Source organism: Lentinus tigrinus (genome assembly GCF_003813185.1).
Source record: "Lentinus tigrinus ALCF2SS1-7 unplaced genomic scaffold L226scaffold_3, whole genome shotgun sequence".
Taxonomy (NCBI): Eukaryota; Fungi; Basidiomycota; class Agaricomycetes; order Polyporales; family Polyporaceae; genus Lentinus; species Lentinus tigrinus.
Genome location: NW_027137912.1, coordinates 460,852 through 478,956, shown reverse-complemented (window position 1 = coordinate 478,956; position 18,105 = coordinate 460,852). Strand labels below are relative to the sequence as shown.

Below are 18,105 nucleotides of genomic sequence, written 5' to 3'. Positions count from 1 at the left end.
GTGCTGCCTGGCCGCGCCAGAAGACACGGGCGGCTCGAGGCTGAATGGCTTGCTCGCGTGGGCGGACGGACGTGGGGCGTCCGTGGGCGCGACGTGTGCCCGCGCAGCCACCTGCCTGACTGGCGAGAGCACACGAACACGCACGATCGCCCTCAGGCCCTCCCACGCACCCTGCGATGGGGACACGCTCAATCTAAGTTCATCTCGCCTCTGCGACCCAGCTCCGCGAAAGGCTCTCTGCCGCCGGCATTGCCTTCCGAAAGACGGGGCCTGCCCATCTCTGTGCTGAGCAATCCTCAACTCAATTCCCAACAACCCGCGGGCTCGTCGGGAGGGCTGATATTGCGCGCGTGCTGTCCTTCCCCTGTCGACGCTGCGCGGTCCTGATCCAGCTCGGCACGCCGTCCTTCTGCAATATCTGGTCATATCTGGTTCATTTTGCGGTGGGAAGCGTCTCCAGCAATATTGACACTGACACCTGCCACCGCGCGGATCCCGGGTATAGAGATGAGCGCACACTGACGGTGCATCCCCGTTCCAGGGCTTCCTGAACGAGTAAGGATCACAAGCTAGGACAATTACAGGAGTCAAGAAATCTGGAGTCCGTGCTCCACCGACCGACTGCCCGGCACATCTTACACTACGACGAAAAGAGAATCCAAACCGAGTCCCCGGTATGCCTAGTTGAGGACGACGTCAAAGTATCGCCCTCGGGATGGGGACGCCACCCCGTCCGACGACGGGCTCGACGGCGGCGGGCTGTCTATCACGAGATGGGACGCGTCAGGACGGTGTACATCTTTTGTCGAAATGCGACTCGCCTCCGCCAGACAGGGTGCACTGCGCGCCGGTCTTGGCACAGTGGAGGCAGGGGCCGTTTCCGGACCACTCGCAGCCCAAGTGGGCCTTTTTGCTGGACAACAAACGCAACGGTCAGCACAGACAGAGCGGCAGCCCGAGAAGGGGGTGAGGTACCAGTTGTCACATGGACCGAAGTGCGAAGTCGCGCCGTGCCTGCGCTGCTCGCACGGCGTGTCTCTTTTGGTGCACTCCTCGCAGCTGGTCGCGCCTTCCGGGAAGATGCATTTCACTGCAGCGATGGCCGTCATGAGCAAAGGCACGCCCCGAAGAGGCAACGGGAACGAGCGGAACGTACCCTTGCGGTAGGAGCACTCCCGGCACGCCTTGCCTTTTGCCATAAGAAAGTGTGAGTGAGCGAAGAGGAAGGAACGGACTGGGAGAAGGGCCAGCCAAGGACCTGGTCCCCACGGACGGGTGGGGGTGATGGTGGGCTGGGGGAAAACGGGAGAGAGCAAGGCAGATTAGTATTTATTCACATTGACGCAGCGACGGGAGCGCCTGGGCGGGGGCCCCGCGGTTCTTTGATATGATCTTCGCCGAAGAGGGCATACGCAGGGCCGTCAAGTGCGTGGTGGGAGACGGGAGCTGGGCACGGGCGGGCGTTACAGGCCATTGGCACAGGTGCACGATCGCAGATTCGCATGGAAGCATCGCAGGCCGGGCTGCTGCTGATGACGATGGCCGACCGCCTGTCTATTGGCCCCCACCCACCTCGGGTGTGCACGGCCCAGAACGGTGGCGTCGTGCTTCTCGCCTTTGCCCTGGCAGAGCGTGGAACTCCGCCACAAAGCTGCATCCCGCCCATTAGCTTCAGTCGTCCCGCATCACCCTCCTGCGCCCTCCGCGGACGCCGCACACGCACACCATGTGCGTGCGGGCAGTCCGTCCGACGCCTTCCCTGGCTGATTTTGATGCCCATGCAGGGTTATTAGGAACATACCGACGGCCAAATTGTCGATCGGCGCCATCCGAGTCAAGCAAAGGTACCGAGGAGCATTATTACCGAGCATTATTGCCGCGCTTTGCCGGCATTCCCTAGGTTCCCTCCGTACGCGCGCGGCGTTTGAGGGTCCCAGCTCGTGCCAGCAGCCGGGACGATGCGCCAGAGATCGCACAGATGCGCGAGCGCGGTCAAGAGGGCCACGTCCGAGCGCGTCTGCGGGCACCTGTCGCGGGAAGAGGGGCGCTCTTTACGGCACTACGGAACGCGGCGGGGCAGCGAAGGCGTTTCAGAGGGCGACTGTTGATACAACGGGGCCATTTGGCCAGACTTCTGTTAGTACATCATCATAGCGCTACAGCTCCTGGATCTTCCACAGGTCGTCCCCAAGGTACGTCACCGTCTCGACCCCCACGCCCTTGTTCACCTTCCGCATCTCCTCCGTGCCCAGCTTGGTGAGGCCGATGCCTGCCGCGTGCTCCTTGCCTTCTGCGTGGATGGCGACAGGGACATTCGCGGCCAGCGCCGCATCGGCGGGGGGCAGATAGCCGCCGGCGGACGTGAAGCCTGGGCACATCATGTGCGCCCCGGCGAGCAGGAATCGGATGGCGCCACGGTCCACCCTCACCATGGGCAGGATGAAGGGGTCTGTATGCGGCGAGCCGCCCGCTGTCAGTTAGAGTGCTGGCAGAGATGGCGGCTCGGCAGAGGGAGACGGGGACGCACACTTGTGAAGCAGCCGGAGCGTCGGGAAGAAAGGGCCGTCAAAGTGCTGGAAGAAGAGCGGCTCGCCGTGGAGAGTGTAGATGGAGATGTGTTCTCTGCTGCGTGGCGGAACAGGCACCGGCGCGCGGAGGGGATCAGAGAAGGGGGAAGGGGGAAGGCGAGGGGTCAGAACGAGCAGCTTCGCACATCGCCTTCCGGCGATCGAGGGACGCGATGGACGTACCACTTGACCAGAGTGAGCGACTCCTTCTTGGGCCATATCTGTTCAAAAGTCTCCGGGTTGATCTTCCACTGAGAGAGGATGCCTGCCCGGATGGACCGCTGGACGGAGGACTTCACGCTGACCTGGCCCGAGACGTCGGACGAGGGTTGGAACCTGAGGGACACATGCCGTCAGCAGACGAGATCTGCGGCGCGCGAGACAACTGCGGGCGCACTTTTTGAACATGGAGAGAAGGACGGCGTCGGAGTCGAGTATCAGAACGCGGTGGGAGGAGGTGGCTGAGATGCTATCGCGCGTGTCGGCAGCGTCCGTGCCAGGCTCAGATTCGGAGACCGCTGAGTGAGATCCATGGAGATCTCTCCCGGCACAGCCGTTCATCCGACTCAACGCCCATTTACCCACAGGCGCCGGCCAGCCTCGGGACTCGTCCTGCTCCTTCCGCATGCCATCCAGACGCGGTCAGAACACGCGGTCGAACGCGACACGTCCTCCATTCTCTGATATCCGGATATCCAGTTATCCATCTCCACGGCAGCGGCCTCCATACGCCCGTTGTAGCCGGCGACGATCCACGAGGCGCAAGCTCAGGGACCCTGCTCGACTTCGCACGTTGGCGCGTTCCGCACGCCCGCGCCAGGCTCTTCCAGCACGTCACACCGGGCATAGAGAGGAAAAGAACACCCGTGTCGATGCCATAAACAGACTCGCCCGCTGTAGATACCAGCTTGTCATTCGTTCGGAACACAGGACATGTGCGTCCTGAACCTGTGGTTCTTGCTTCCCCGCATCCGACAGGCTTCTAGCGTTTCACGCCATCCAGGCAGTACGCAGAAAGGCAGCGAGCTGGCCTGCTGGGCGAGTCCAGGGATATGGCTTTCACTCGCACTACGTCGGCGCGGCGCGGCGGACTGTCAGAAATCAGCCGATCCGTGTACACTCCAGCGCCCTCAACCACCCCATTATTGGTGGCGAGGACCAGAAGACCCTCCTGATGCCCGCCGCATACAGGCCTCGACCTCCGCAGCGCGACTCTGTGCGGCATCATGCACTTATCATGCACTACAAATTCGAGTAGTTCCTGGTTGGGCGTATACGCACGCCGGAGTCGCCGCGCGCGCGATATATTGGCTCGGGTAGGGTACCAGTACTAGTGGACAGGCCGCAGCAGATATTCAATTATTCTCGGGAGCTCGGACTGGGCCGGGCCGCCACGGTCGCCTGCAACCGCCAGCAGTCGATCATCGGCAACATCCACCAGCGACAAACCAAAATGGCCCGGCTCGGGCGCAATTACATAGCGTAATCTCATCTGCCTGGCTGCTTGCAATTGCTGTACATGTACATACCCCGCGCCGGTCTACATCATGAATCCCGGCATCCTCCTCCGGTCTGTACATACCGGCGTGATCCATTCTTCCGCCCTCCTCCCACCCAGTCGTTTCGCGCACTCTGACTCCCGCCGGGCCCACGGACTCGGCAACTATTATTGCTCACCACGGCTAGTGTGTGCGGTCTGTGAGAGCGAGTGGGGATGTGAAACACTGTGAGGAGCCACTGGACCCTTAGATCCCAAGGTTCAGAACCACCAAACCCTTAGCGACGGGCGACATCTGTCTGCAGCGGTATCAGCGTGCATGACTTCCGATATGTACTCCTCACGAGTGCATGACAATTGGAGTGCGACCCGCCAACAAACGTGTCCGATGCATCAATCAGAAACTAGAACCATGCCGCGCATGTGCTGCGTACTCGCGATCGCTCCTCCCTCTCGGCAGGCGACGGCATGGAAGGACCCCGCGAGTCAGTCACTGGGTTGCGGTCGCGGGCTCGCCTGCTCACGTCGGACAAGCTCAGCCTCGACACCGGCGGCGGGACCGCATTGTCCGACAACAATGGCCCATGGCCCCGCGCACAATGGGGCGGGAGCCCGCGGACAGACTCCGAGGGCCATTGTCCGCATCTGCACCCTGCTCGGACTCCGACGGACTAGCTCAGCGACGGCATGCCCATCCCGCACGCGTACGCGAGAAGCAAGCGATACGTATACGATACATTATTCGTTCTTCGTATTCCTCTGCGGACTGGGTTCGTAAGCTATTGTTACATGTGTGGGTAGATGCGGGTGAACAGCGAGATGGCGATAGCAAGAGTACACGGCTGCTGACAGTAACGCGCGAGAAACCGGGACGAGGAGCAAGCCAACGGCACGACAATTGTGTATGTGTGTGAACAGCGACAATGGGAACAGGGGAAGGGGAAGGGGAAAGGGAGGGGGGAAGGCATGGGGTACGGTAGGGGTAGCGAATTGGGAACCGAAGGGATTGTCGCGAAACAGGCAAGCGAGAACGCGAAGGAGTGTCTATCATACAGTGACGAGATAAGTCATGCGGTCTCTGTCCATCAGATGTCTTCGTCTTTGTCCTCGAGTTGCGACGGCTTCAGCATTCCCGGAATGCGCATCGCCGCTTCGCGCTCCTCTTGTGCCTTGCGCTGTGCCTCGGCCTCCTTCTCCTCGAGGAACAGGTCCGCGTTGTCCCCGGAGAACTCCTTCAACTGCACGAGGAAGTCACGCAGGGCAAGCTTGAACCGGTTGATATCGCTGTGGAACTCGCCCAGACAGACGACAAACGTCTGGATTTGTGAGCTGAAGACACAGTCAGATGTCGTTCATACACCGACGCTAAGGTGTCACTCACTTCTGCACGTGAGGGAAAGCCGACTTCAGGAGGTTCGCCGTGTACTCGCGCAGGAAGACCGCATTAGTAATGCTGGGATCGGGCACAGTCGCGGGGTCGAACAGTGGAACGGTGATCTGGTTCGTCTCCACCAGCTGGAACATACGCGCAAGGAGCATCGACTGGAGCTTGAAGCCGCTCTTGTGGTCCGTGTCCGTCAGGACGTAGAAGATGTCTTGCATGATGCTCAAGAAATATTGCTGGAAGAACGCGTTGGCCACCGCGGGATCCGCGCCCGCGAAGTTGTTGACGACTTCCAGGCACACTGCAAACAGGAGTTGATAAATCCATCCCCAGAAGAGTTACGATCGGAGAACAGAACACCCACAGTTCAGGCCTGTCTCCGCGATGTCACGCATTGTGTGCTTGATTGCCCAGATGATGCTGTCCATGAATAGTTTGAATTGCGGCGGAGGGATAGTCAACAGTGCTGAACTTAAGGTTAGCAACATCGGAGATCCGAGAGTGGACGGAGGCACGCACCAGGGAAGCAGTTCAGGTTGATCGCCCGGAGGAGCTTGAAGAAGCCGACTCGGTGTTCTGGAAACTCTGCAAAATCCTGATTAATCATGTTGAGCGTAGGCTCGAACACAGCGTCCAGGATGGCGGGCACTTGTGGCGTGAGCAGAGGCTGCGAAGAGGTCACTACCCCATCCCATGGGACAATTGTCACAATCACGCACCCCAAGGCGGCCAATAATGGTGGCCATCACGTTAAGGACTTCGGCGTCCCGCGCTGCAGGTACGTTACGGTTGTAGTCGCCGAGAATCGCGTCCAACAGAGGAGGCATGAAGTTGTTGTTGACAGTCTCGAGGTCCTCTGACTTTTTGATGAACGTCTCCATGAGCTTGAGGATCTCTTTTTTGATTGTACGAAGCTGTCGGACTTTCGGCGTCTTTGTCGCAATGAGGCCTAAGACCAGGGTAAGCTGCGCTCATGGTAACAACTGAGGGGAACACGAACCTTCACGAGCGACAGTCTCGCTGATGATGCCACTGACAGCCTTGTAGAGGCCGAGCATGTCCAAGAATATCCGACCAATCTGCGGTAGATAGAACGTTCCGATGGACGTGCATGCTGATACGTTGGTCTTCAACACATTAGACAAGATCTTGATGTTGTCGGCACTACTCAGAACGTCCATGTTCTGGGCTGCTTGCGCCATCAGCGAATCCCACTACTAGAGTGTGAGCCCAAAACAAGCACGAGAATGGACGAAGCGAAGACATACTGCATTATTCGGAAGCTCCATGAGCTTCGCGATCAGCTTCTCTTGCTGCGGCTTGTTGGGCTGAGCAGAAATCATGTAGCCGACAGCTTCGTAGAACGTGTGGACCTGTCGAAGTGCGAGGTAAATAAGACTGGAAAGGAAGGAAATGGGTCGCAACACACCTGCTGCGGTGACAAGTCCACTGTGATTCTATGTAGCAGCCGGAGGATCTCGTCCACGAACGGCTCCGACTCTCCTGACTGTTGCATGACAAAGTGACGTCGACACTTCTGCGCGATCTTGATGAAGGTATCGCAAGCCATGTCTTGCACACCTGCGATGATGCCGTGAGCCTCGCTCTTGCGTACAAACGGTCGAAGTCGTACCTTCGTGCGTCTCATGCATGAACTCGAAAAGCTTGTTGACGACCGTCTTCAAAAACTTCCAATGTGCCTTAAGGAAGCGTGGATACTGGCCGACAATGTACATGATGTCTGACGCGACGACGGCCTTGTTGTCTTTTCCCCGCTTGATCTCGCACAATCCTAGAAGGTCCTTGATGACGGTCACCAAAAAACGCTTCTCGGTCTCTTCGTCTGTACAACACGTCAGCAGGAGGAACCTTGAGACAGAACATCTGCACTACGTACTCATCGCTCCCGAGATCGAACCAATAGCCCAGCAGAGTGTGTTCAGATTTTGCCATGACCACTCTGACCCGTCAACCTGCTTCTGGAGCTTCTCCGTCAGGATGCTCTCAGTGTCGGCGACGTCCAAGTGCGTCAGGTAGACAAGAAGCTCGCGCATCGACTTGTAGAGAACGATGGTGTCGCTCTCCTTCATGAACTCACGGACAATCTCTCCCTCCTCGTTCTCGACGATCAACACCTATTCGAGATTATTGAGCACCGTTGACAGTAGAGCATAGAAACGGCGAAAGGCGCACCTCCTCAGGCTTGACCATCTTCTCAATGACGACCAGTCGGAGGTTGGAGAGCACGTCACTGTAGATATTCTTCCGTAGTGAGATACCGTTGAGCATACTGTTGCCGCTGCCCAAGCTGAGCCCCATGAGCAAACCACTGTCCCCTATCGGTAGACTCTGTATCTCCTCGTAGAGCTCCGCAACCAGCTTCAACCAATACTCCAGACAGATCTTGAAGATCTCGCGCTCGTCGACCTGCGAAATCTTCACCATGTACAGATGCGCGTTCAGAAGGACGTCACGGTTGGCGTCAGTTTCAACAGCCCGGAGGTGGTTGGAGAGGAAGTTGGAGAGGAAGAGCGCAAGGTTGAGAACGAGCTCTTGACCGGCATCACCGGCGTTCGCATATGCCTGGGCGATGTTGGTGCTGGGGGGGATCATGCGGTTGACGGAGGTCATGACCATGGCGAATAGGATGACATATTTGGGGTCGTACTCCGGCCCAACGTTCAGTGCAGCGATCTCAGCTAGGCACTTGAGCGTGATGTTCCGGAAATCTGGAGCCTCCAAGAACTGGAAGTAGCGTGAACATAAACATACTTTGCAGGGATGAGTAGAACCGTTGTACTCACTCGGTTCAATAGAAGATCGATGATGGTAGTCTCGAAGATGTACCCTAAGGGTATCCAGTTCAGGAACCTCAGTAGCGTCTCCAACGTCGCCCTGATGAGGGATGTCTTCTGGGCCTCCTCAAGGATCTCCGAGCAAAGCTTGAAGATTTCTGAGAACTCGCCGCACATCTGGTTCTTCAAGTTCTTGACCTTTGCCTGCGTCATCTGCTCGGCAGAGTAGTCGAAGATCTCCTCCGACAGGAGCTTGAGAATGACCATGTTGTTCTCGCAGAGGGACAGGTTGGTCTTCGATGACTCAACGAGTTCAGGAATGAATGTTGGCCAATTGTGAGGCCATTCCTGTTTGAGGATCTATGCAACCGAATTGTATGCATGAGGTGGGATTGGGGAACGATGATCAACGTGGACGTACCTGAACGAGCGCCAGGTTCAACTTGTTCAAGTATGTCTTCTCCCTCCTCATCGTCGCCTCGTCCGAAGAAACCTTCACCGTAATGCCCACCACAAAGTTCCGGATCCCTAGAGCCAATGTGGACTAAGGAACCAGGCTCATGAGCCACTAAGTCCGCACGCACCTTGCCGTTGACCCTCCGGGAGAGACTTCCACCGCGTCAAGATCAGCTTCTCCAGGATTTGCAACCCAATGTACTAGAGCAATGTAAGGGCAAGAGAGACGTAGGAAAATAGCAAACACACCTTCGTTTGTGGAAATGACGAACGCTCCAGGATATCAGGAACCCTAGTCCATGCTTCCGGGTTATCTTGGAATTGCGTCAAGACTTGCTGTGCCAATTGTTGCTGCAGGGTATCATGCTATGTAAGATGTGGGATGCGCTGGCATAGTGGAATCACGCACCTCCTGGCCAGCACCCGAGTAAAACGCCATCACCACCCTGTCCATGAGCGCGACATCGAACTCTTTCGAGAAGTCGAGTATGCCCTGAGATACGGTGAGTCCGGATGGTCTGGGAACCATGGCGGGCGAAGCTTACCTCCATGGTGGCAAGCTATCGGCAGACGCGTGCAGTAGTAGTAGTCGTCGTGGTCGATGTCGAACTGCTGACAGAACGGGAAGCCAAAGGCTGTGGCGGTCAAGTGGGCAAAGGGTGAGATCTATAGGATTAGATCTTGTCTTATCTACGGCTTGTCGGCTCTTGGATCCATAACAATGGTCTTCAAATAAGTTCACACTCCGATAGTCTATCTGAGCAACCAGTAGGTACCTGAATAGTAGTCATTGTTAGTCAGCGATTATGACACCTTTTGCCTTCGCATCAGGCCATCCGACGCTACGTCGCTACTTGCTTTCGTACTGCCACCCAGGGGTCGCTCTGATCACAATCGTCATTTGTTTGAGGATGTTTAGAGATTATTGACGGTTGATGTAAGTACCAAAGGGGAAGAGTTCTGTAATCTGCATGATCTGACATGTTTCCAGGGGTTCTTGGCGGTTGTGCTCTACTAGAAATCACCAACACAAGGCTCTCAACTGATGACTATATCATATGCCACGCGCGAGGTTGCCGGGATGCAGCTTTCCGACACCTTCTTCCGAATCATCACGAGCCTGAGGGTGTCCGCCGTCTTGATGGCTACAGCTGCGAATCTTACTCACGACTGTACCATGTCTCAGCTTGCAGTGTCCTCCCGAGCAACCTGCATTTTTATATGAGAGGTCTAGGTCGACTCTCGTGCGTTACTGGACACTCCCTGAATGGACCTGCGCTCGCAACCAGGACTGCGGCGTGCCATTGCGCACTCTGTTGACATGCGCCGCTGAGCCTGTGGCATACCATCTCATCAAGACCTCAGTCTAGGTCGTTGCATGTCCTGATGTACTGGGCTGTCCGTGTCGCACACACCGTGACAGTTATCACGTGATCGCGTCCAGTTTCGTCACAGGCTCACAGCCTGAGCTACAGGCGTCTCCAACGTTGTCGTCTTCAAGTTCATCGTCCGTGTGTCGACCTGATTCTCTAACCCGGACTGCTTCTACCTGTCTGATATCTCACAGCTTGCTTACTCTACTATCGCTATCTGACTGCGAGAGGGACTGCCGCCAGTCATGTCGACTGTAACGGCGAAGATATGTATATGAATGTCATGACGGTCCTGGATGGTGCACCGGCATATCCGGGTGCTTGCTAGGATGATAACGCCGGCTCGCGGATGGCTTTGTTATGATCTCGCAATTTGTATGTGTTCCGCACGCAGCATGCTCGCCCAGTGTTAGCCCCTTCACCTGTCAGCCATCCCCCCTGTAAGTACTCTATGGACAGTCGACTTGAGCATCACTCCGCATCCCACCCCAAATGCCCACTGTCGCCCTTCCTCCTACTATGCTGAAGAATTATAAACGCGCAACACCTGCATGCACACGGTGTTATGGGAGAAGAGGTACGTCCCGTCATACTTGCCGTGAAGTGAAGTGACAAACTCGCTGCTCGTGCAGTCAAGTGCATCGACGTCCCTGGGGTTTTATCGTGCTTGAAATGCTTGCAAGATGACGCGGCCTGTGAACCACGCGACGGGACGGGCAATGTTCACAGCACCAGCGGCAAGCCTCGCCCCCGGCCTCGTCCCAAGACATGTTGCAGCGCCTGGTAAGCCTATACGATGTTTCCGTATGAATGGACTGCTTACAGGCCCTCCTAGTACGCGATCCAAGACACGATGCTCGCGAGACCCATCCGCTCCTTGTCAGAGATGCAGTGAGAAGGGCCTCTCATGCTCATTCATCTCTGGTGAGTGCGCTTATACTGCGATAGCCAACACCCTGATGATGTTACCAGATCAACGCGAGGGGAAATCGAAGGCTACGGTAATTCCGCAGTTTATCTCGACTCATGCGATCAACGAGGATCCTTCTCGCAAGCAGTCGGTCATTCCCGCGATATACCCACTAAAACTTACCTATATCCGACTTCCTAAGCCTCCCACCCGAACCCTCCTCTCTACTACCCCAGTTTTTGCGGGAGTCAGCCTCGCGGACTTTATCGCGAGTAGAACCAGTACGCCTCCCTCTGTATCCGCGAAGCAGAGCGGGACGTGGTCGGCATGCTATACCTGTGCTGAGAAGAAAGGCACGCTTTACCCCCGCATCGCCGCATCTGCGGGGTCTGATGGATTTTCTACCTAGCAGTGGCCTGCGTTGACGTCTCAGGAACGACTTCGTGTATTCGATGTGCGCAAAGAGCGATAGTGTGTGAGCGGCCTGTCGACGCGCCTGCTACTCGCGAACCCCAGCAGACAGCAACCGGTGGTGGGCGTTCCGTCAGTTCGTCGACTTCTCGAAGTGGCGTTGGGGTGGGAATATCCGGTGCATGGTACGTCGTCAGTGCTTCTGCGTCAGGAGGTGCATCCTGAACTGCCTCCTCAGCGTCGAGGGCGAGCAAGGATTAATCATTGAGTCGGCGCTGCCGGAAACCATTACAGTGCGACGTTCGCTCTTGACTTCGACTGTCTGCATTGAATTGCATGAAGCTGTCGATCTCGTACCGAGGGTTTCTGCCAGAAGGACTTGGTGGGAAGTTTGTATGGATGTTTCGCCGAAGAAGCAAGCTTAGCGGGCCGCGAAGGTGGTGCCAGGTGCGTATTTTCAAGCCTCTATACGACCCAACTCTCAAGCACCCATACACAGTCATTCGCGCAAATCAGCCCAGTGTTCTCATGTAGCTTTGCTCTCATCGACCCCAAGTGCATTAGCTTCCGTACGGCGTCTGTCGACGATCCCTCCCTATGACTCCGGATCCTTACGCCGTGTACTTCGAAACATTCATGTCGAACATGCTATTCGTTTGTTTTGAACCGTCGACTGCAAGTATGTCGTAAAGCTCAAGACGCGCTCACATTTGGCGGCTGACAAAGACTGGACCTGTGTTTCAATTTTACTTCTTCTAGTTGAGGTGCGCAGCATCCATGTGAGTTCTCGTGGACAATCGATATCGCCGATAAAAGTGGATTGACACCTCAGGTGCCCTTGCGTGTATCGCTTCGCAGTCCTATCCTTGGACCGCTCTATTTCTCGCGAACCGATATGTCGGAATCCGAAGTTGCGTTTGCATATGCACCCGTGCAGGGCGATAACCTCTCGTTCCTTTACGTACTTCGTTGCCGTCATTCCTCTTTCTGGAAACGAGAAGTCAGCCATCTCCGTGACCTGGAAGCCGAATAAGTTTCCAGGTCAGAGCCGGTGGATACTACTACCCTGAGCCCCCGAGGTTTGCGCTTCATGCTATGAGGATTCTTGCATCACCATCACCTTTAGACAAGAGTGACATTTGGCACTGTCGAACTCGGACTCGGAGGCTGCACATCCGAGTAACGGTCCTTTCGGACTGCAACCACATCGTATCGGTGCGATGAGGTTCAGTCAGGGGTTTCGTTAGACAGTTTGGCGAGCACTTTATGCGAGTACTACTCAGGCAGGGTCTCGAAGTCTCGAGTATGTAGCCCGGAACGACAACCGAGACGTGCTGGCACGTGGCGGTGTTGGCATCTAGCGCCTAACATTAACCCGTCTTCAATTCTCAGCTTGATGAATATCCCATCCCAATCATGGCATTCCCCTCGGCTGCTTCACGCTAGACAGCAATCCATCCAACGTCTAACAGTCAATCTGTACCCTTGCTGCTACCCTATACAAGGTTTCAATGGCCTATCTACGGGACTCCGAGAGGAATTCGTGGCACGTCAGTGATTTGAATATTGTTTTCGGAATAGTACGCCGCGCGTTTGGATGCTCCGAATCGCGTGATCCGACGTCTGATCACTATTGTTGGGTTTATCTTTCCAGGACCATAGGCTCGCTCCAGCGCAGGTTCACTTATGCCTAACCAACACCAGGACCGACCGGTGCACGGAGTTAGGATGTCTATGGAAGCTATCCATGTCAACCGCACCTCCTGCCAACTGTCGTTCTCGTGTAATTGCAAACACCGACTTCAGGATCCTTCTTGCCTATCCATTAACTTCCAGACTTTATACAAGCGTTACCACGTCATCCACCATCAAGTTGAGCTACTGTGTCTCCCGCGCAGCCGGGCTCCTCTACAATTCCGTAAGCCATACTTCCACCTAGCTATTGCCAGTGAGCTTCCCATTCAGTGCGCTTTGGTGTTGGCGAATTTGTGGATGGACTGCTATCACCGGGGTTCGTGTCAGAGCGTGGTAATAGCAGTTCAGACAGACCGTCGGCCGGATCGTCTTCAGAGGGATCCGCAATCGGTGACTTCGAACACTTCGTCTCTCCCACGTTATCAATGATCGAGAGGGATGAACCGTTCATTGCCGTGTTCGGCTCATCTTCCACTGAACAGCCCAAGTGGTCTCCTACCACCTGACGGTCCAAAGTGTCTTCCATCACTCAAAGGCGTTGGTCAGGGGTCGGTCAGCGAGCGGATATTAAGGACCTGAAGTTCCGAAACATTGTGGCGTGGAAGCGGAGGGCATGGGTTGCGCCAGGTTACGGCAGGATGCGCATGCCAAGCGGAGTTATACGTTTCCGTCAGCGTCATCAGAGTCGACGATTAGGTTCAATGTGCGGTACCAATCGCTATAATACCTGGGGCTAGAGTCTGCCTATGCTTCCACCATGATGTAGATGGACTGCGGAAACTGGTAGCATGCGCTAGACGGACCTGCATTTGACCAATTCAGCAACTCCGCTGTCCTCAGTATCCTCTATTTCTAAGGCTTCGCGGCGCATTCTTCGAAAGCCGACTTGTGTCCGCTGATCATTGTTCAAGTTCCGCTTCCATGCTGCTTGGTTCGCTGTCATGTCAATTCGTACTTGCTAACGCTGTACCCGTGCTGCAGGATACCCTGCCCCTGCACGGTTTGCTTGTCCGACCACCTTGACATACGGCCGATACCATGGGTACAGCATGGGCAGTTCACCCTCAGAGCCTCCGTCACAGGAACCCGTGTCGTCCCAGTAGAGGAACAAAGGCCAGTCCGGAACAACCCACGCAGCTACGCATGCTTCTCGTGAAGACGGCGTCTGCATGAAACGCTTCTCGAACGAGGCGTGCGGCGTCGTGAGTTCTGCTGGATAGGCTTACGTGGGAGAGGCGATGATAGCTCACTCAACTCTCCGAGACCCCAAGTGATGCGCTCATATTCCTCAAGCCCGTGGGATACCGGCTCGAGTTCGGCGGATCGAAGGCAAGCACATCGACCTTCAATGTGACCGTCAATCGTATCACTATCCTCATCACGAGGCCATCGGGATTTTCTCCCCCGCCTTCCTCCTCGATGGCAATGGAAATCGAAGATTGCAGAAGATATAGGGATTGAACGGGAGTCCGGGGGTGCGTTCAGCCTCAGTCTCTGCGTCACCATTGTTCTTTAATTGCTACCCAGTTGGCAAATATATCATGAACATCGGCAGGCCCCCCCTTCCTGATCGGGGTCAACTCCTCCTTGAGTCTCGCGTTCGCTGTCTTCAACCATCCCGTCCGTATGTTCATCTCACGAATGCTGCGCGACCACGAACCATGCGTGTAGGGTGCGACGACCGGGCGTATCAAGTCGCACACCTCGAGCATTGCGTCATGTGACTCGTCATGGTGAGTATACTCCCGACCACCCACCTATCTCCTAGGTTTCATACTGCCATATCCGATGAACTCAATCGTCTCACACGCCTAGACTCGTGGGCGGGAATCGGGCACGTTCTATGCCATACTTGACTCCAGAAGCGAAGGTGCTGCGTGAACGATGCGTCCCGATGCAGACTGCGCCGGTAATCTTCGCGTTCAAACTCTCTTACTCAGCTCATTTAGCCCTGTTTGAACAACCTTTGCTGTAACAGGAGCCGTCACAGATCGTGGTTACGTGAACCCTTCTCCATTGTTCATTCGTCGCCAGTCATAGAAACCACCTTGGGGATGTTCCGTCCATGTATCCCAGTCCTATCCACCCCACTCAATCATGTCGAGCGTGACGTACGGTCTCTCGCGTCGCGCCGCCTGCAACGCCTGTGCTGCGAGGAAAGGTATGTCACTCCCGATCCTGCCCAATCTCAGCCTTCATGACTCTCCTGCATCCAGTCAAATGCGAGATGATTCCCGGTTTGACGGGGTGCAAGAGGTGTTTCAACATCAACGTCCGATGTGAATGGCCGTCCGAGGATTTGAGCTGCACTGGCAAGCGTAGAAAGGCTTGCGACACATGGCAAGTAGTATTGTTCTGTCCCGTAGACGAGCTTAGTCCACTCATAGCCCGATTAAGCCAAGAGAGTAGGGTCCGATGTCTCGTCGACATCGGGAGCCACCCCGCCAACACCGCTTGCCCAAGATGTGTCGAGAAGAACCTGCCTTGTTCATTCGTTCAAGGCAAGTCGTGAGGCGACCCAATACTACTGTCATGCTGACTACTGCCGCTGAATGCGGGTGGGCAACACTAGGGGGCAACACAATAGGACACAAGGGCGGGCAAGGGAGTGGATACCCGGTCGCACCCGTCGGTGAGCTTCGTAGCGTTGGTTGCTGAGCCGGGAGAGTAATTTTGACTTCGCCCACTTTAGTCGATGTAGCACGCAGCCCGCCATCGGCTTCCGCCCGACGTGACGACGGACCGCCAGTCGGCCGCGCCCCAAGCAACTCCGACAGAACTTGGTGGGACGTTTGCCTCGGGACGTCCCAACGGTAGGCATCCGGCGAAGTTTTTAGGTGCTACTCAGGTATCACTCACTGTTCTATGCATGTAATGTGTATACGTGCTGAAGAGCATTCCAGATCTTTGTGCCAGCTACCTGTCTTTCGCTACCCGTATCCTTGAAGCCTTCTTCTATGCCATCAGGGCTTCGCTTGTACTTCTACTGACTCGTCGGCTTGACTTGCGTCGAGAGGTAGCCTTCGCTGCCAGGCGATGGATCTGGAGGCTAAGAATATATGTATGACACAGACGTGTAGGATTATGGGGGAGTGAATTTCAAGATTCATTGGTCACGATAACGCTCTGAGATTTGAGACGATGTGTCGGAGACCTTAAGGTATGCAAGTCTGAAGAAATGTGGCGTAGTATCGAAGCGTCTCACCGTATAACCGTATAGTATGTCCCGGGCTCTCGATCGCCCTCCGCAGTCTCGTCTCCTCTCATTCTCATAGTCCATCGGACCATTATCCACGATACGGGAGGACATGAAGTGGAATCGGAGTGACAGACTGGATGATATGGGGACGATGCCTCACATTACAGCCGCTAATACGGCGACAGAGGGCTATCTGAAGCAAAGGATCGGCCTGAATGCTGAGGGATGAGCTTGGGGGGATGTGGACGGTCCACAGCCGCTTGTAGTTCAGGTTGATGCCTTTGTTCTGGTAAATTTTTGCAGTCGGTAGAGTGTTGAGGTGTTCATCGTCCAAAGCGTTGACAGATGAAATCGCAAAGACCAGCGCAATGGTTGGCATGTGGGCGACGTATGATGAAACAAGCAAGAGGTGACGGGCGGGCACGTCTAGAAGACGTATTCCTGGTTGCGTCCGGTGCAATTGTTCTCGCGGGGTACGTCCGCCTGGCGTCGTTGCCGGGAGAGTTTGAGTGCTAGTAGTCAGACAGATTGTGGACGAGTGGGGTGCCCGAGACGGATTCCGGCCAGACAGATGTGTAAAGAACGGGCAGTAAAGCTAGTCAAGGACCTAGCTGTTCATAGGTATGCTTCAGTGTCGGCCAGGCTTGAAATCAAGCGGAGTTCACGTGCACGGAGTAGCGGCGCTTTCCGACTATGTAAACTCTTTGTCAACTCCTTGTACCACATTCCACGACCGACTCCGCGATGCATGAACGGCCTTTGAATCCATATATCGATCCCTTATCTCCTCCGGCATCATCTCCGCCGTGTCCTGGGACATGCCCCAAACGCATAAAGCATTGAAATGCTCCACAAGTAGCCTTAAAGGTAATAGATGAACGTTGGCGCTGGAGTTCTCCGGGGGAGCCAGGAATGGCATGGTGAAAGGGTTCGATGTACCCAAGATCGTACGAGGGACAGACCGTTCCCCGAGCAAGATATTCTGGATGTCATGCCGCATGAGTACAGAGGACGTCATCGCCAAGGATTTAAAACTCACATCTATGCTGTATTCGATCCTGTCGCGACACCGCACGTAAGTCTCTATCCGGCCTACCTGGTATACGACGATACCGACTTCGAAGCACCAGCGTTGACGATTCTGATAGAAGCGGATTAGTCATGCATAGGGCTATGATCTCAGCATCGCCGGGACGAGGGTCTATAACGAGCACGACGAGCTGTACACGCGATTGATGGGGCGATCATCCATCAGGACGCGACTGGAGAACCCCTCGAGAGACATCGGGACGACCCTGGACAACCTATGATTATGTGACTCTAAGGCCTGATGTGCGAATGAATGTGATGACGGATAGGAAACGTGGATACGTACCCAGCTATATGTCCATTGACTGACTTCTGCTAGTCCATGTATAATGAGGGCCTCGAGTGCGCGGTGATACGCGAAGTCTCATCCGTGGGCTTGAGTGGACTCTGTCCCGACATGCCATTGACAGAGAAGCCATGGAAGCAATCCACAGATGTAAACAAATGCTAGAATAACGAGAACCTGAGTGTCAGTCTATCCCCATAGCGAGAGTGCGGAGAGTAGCGTGCACATCATTATGCAAGGATTCTCAGAGCGTGTTCGACGTCGACGTCAACGCAACACAGAGCATTGAAATATCATTCTCCTATACTTTCGTCTTGCGAGCTTCAGCATCAAGTAGGGTGAGCGTCCCCCTGATCGAGATGGTGGTTTGGACAGAGCGGTGTAAGCGAAGCAGTCACGTATCTCGTTCTGTCCGATATGGCTGTGCTGTGCTCCTTCCGGC

The 18,105-nt window shown here is 55.5% G+C and overlaps 7 protein-coding genes across 7 annotated transcripts; 3 read left to right on the top strand and 4 right to left on the bottom strand.

Annotated features, from left to right (window-relative positions):
• Window positions 1-615: 615 nt before the first annotated feature.
• L226DRAFT_183684 (uncharacterized protein) lies at window positions 616-2,013 on the bottom strand. Its single transcript, XM_067672723.1, has 5 exons — window positions 1,802-2,013; window positions 1,157-1,189; window positions 976-1,090; window positions 822-913; window positions 616-763 (listed from the first exon to the last, which is right to left on the bottom strand). The coding sequence occupies exons 1-5, from the start codon at window positions 1,869-1,871 to the stop codon at window positions 681-683; spliced, it is 393 nt and encodes a 130-aa protein (XP_067540438.1). The 5' UTR covers window positions 1,872-2,013; the 3' UTR covers window positions 616-680.
• A 143-nt stretch (window positions 2,014-2,156) lies between these two features.
• On the bottom strand, window positions 2,157-2,975 carry L226DRAFT_542680 (uncharacterized protein; the record flags this gene model as incomplete). Its single annotated transcript, XM_067682142.1, has 4 exons — window positions 2,157-2,449; window positions 2,528-2,625; window positions 2,751-2,903; window positions 2,965-2,975. 4 exons carry the CDS (start codon window positions 2,973-2,975, stop codon window positions 2,157-2,159), a joined length of 555 nt encoding a protein of 184 aa, XP_067540437.1.
• A 1,248-nt stretch (window positions 2,976-4,223) lies between these two features.
• L226DRAFT_183612 (uncharacterized protein) lies at window positions 4,224-5,064 on the top strand. Its single transcript, XM_067672722.1, has one exon. It carries the CDS (start codon window positions 4,416-4,418, stop codon window positions 4,977-4,979), a length of 564 nt encoding a protein of 187 aa, XP_067540436.1. The 5' UTR covers window positions 4,224-4,415; the 3' UTR covers window positions 4,980-5,064.
• L226DRAFT_530059 (uncharacterized protein) lies at window positions 4,739-9,338 on the bottom strand. Its single transcript, XM_067679757.1, has 17 exons — window positions 9,246-9,338; window positions 9,110-9,193; window positions 8,950-9,051; window positions 8,829-8,901; window positions 8,666-8,772; window positions 8,254-8,604; window positions 7,643-8,194; window positions 7,347-7,584; window positions 7,083-7,292; window positions 6,879-7,030; window positions 6,718-6,822; window positions 6,450-6,663; window positions 6,169-6,398; window positions 5,969-6,116; window positions 5,814-5,915; window positions 5,447-5,750; window positions 4,739-5,394 (listed from the first exon to the last, which is right to left on the bottom strand). The coding sequence occupies exons 1-17, from the start codon at window positions 9,249-9,251 to the stop codon at window positions 5,151-5,153; spliced, it is 3,222 nt and encodes a 1,073-aa protein (XP_067540435.1). The 5' UTR covers window positions 9,252-9,338; the 3' UTR covers window positions 4,739-5,150.
• Window positions 9,339-10,203: 865 nt separating this feature from the next.
• Window positions 10,204-12,044, top strand: L226DRAFT_183607 (uncharacterized protein). The gene is made up of 7 exons (XM_067672721.1): window positions 10,204-10,650; window positions 10,706-10,856; window positions 10,909-10,997; window positions 11,046-11,336; window positions 11,393-11,579; window positions 11,633-11,841; window positions 11,894-12,044. Exons 1-6 carry the CDS (start codon window positions 10,566-10,568, stop codon window positions 11,817-11,819), a joined length of 990 nt encoding a protein of 329 aa, XP_067540434.1. The 5' UTR covers window positions 10,204-10,565; the 3' UTR covers window positions 11,820-11,841; window positions 11,894-12,044.
• Window positions 12,045-14,903: 2,859 nt separating this feature from the next.
• On the top strand, window positions 14,904-16,182 carry L226DRAFT_530056 (uncharacterized protein). The gene is made up of 7 exons (XM_067679756.1): window positions 14,904-14,998; window positions 15,068-15,250; window positions 15,306-15,429; window positions 15,487-15,590; window positions 15,662-15,721; window positions 15,782-15,937; window positions 15,993-16,182. Exons 2-6 carry the CDS (start codon window positions 15,187-15,189, stop codon window positions 15,904-15,906), a joined length of 477 nt encoding a protein of 158 aa, XP_067540433.1. The 5' UTR covers window positions 14,904-14,998; window positions 15,068-15,186; the 3' UTR covers window positions 15,907-15,937; window positions 15,993-16,182.
• L226DRAFT_530054 (uncharacterized protein) lies at window positions 16,176-16,712 on the bottom strand. Its single transcript, XM_067679755.1, has one exon. It carries the CDS (start codon window positions 16,665-16,667, stop codon window positions 16,377-16,379), a length of 291 nt encoding a protein of 96 aa, XP_067540432.1. The 5' UTR covers window positions 16,668-16,712; the 3' UTR covers window positions 16,176-16,376.
• Between the last annotated feature and the right edge of the window lie 1,393 nt (window positions 16,713-18,105).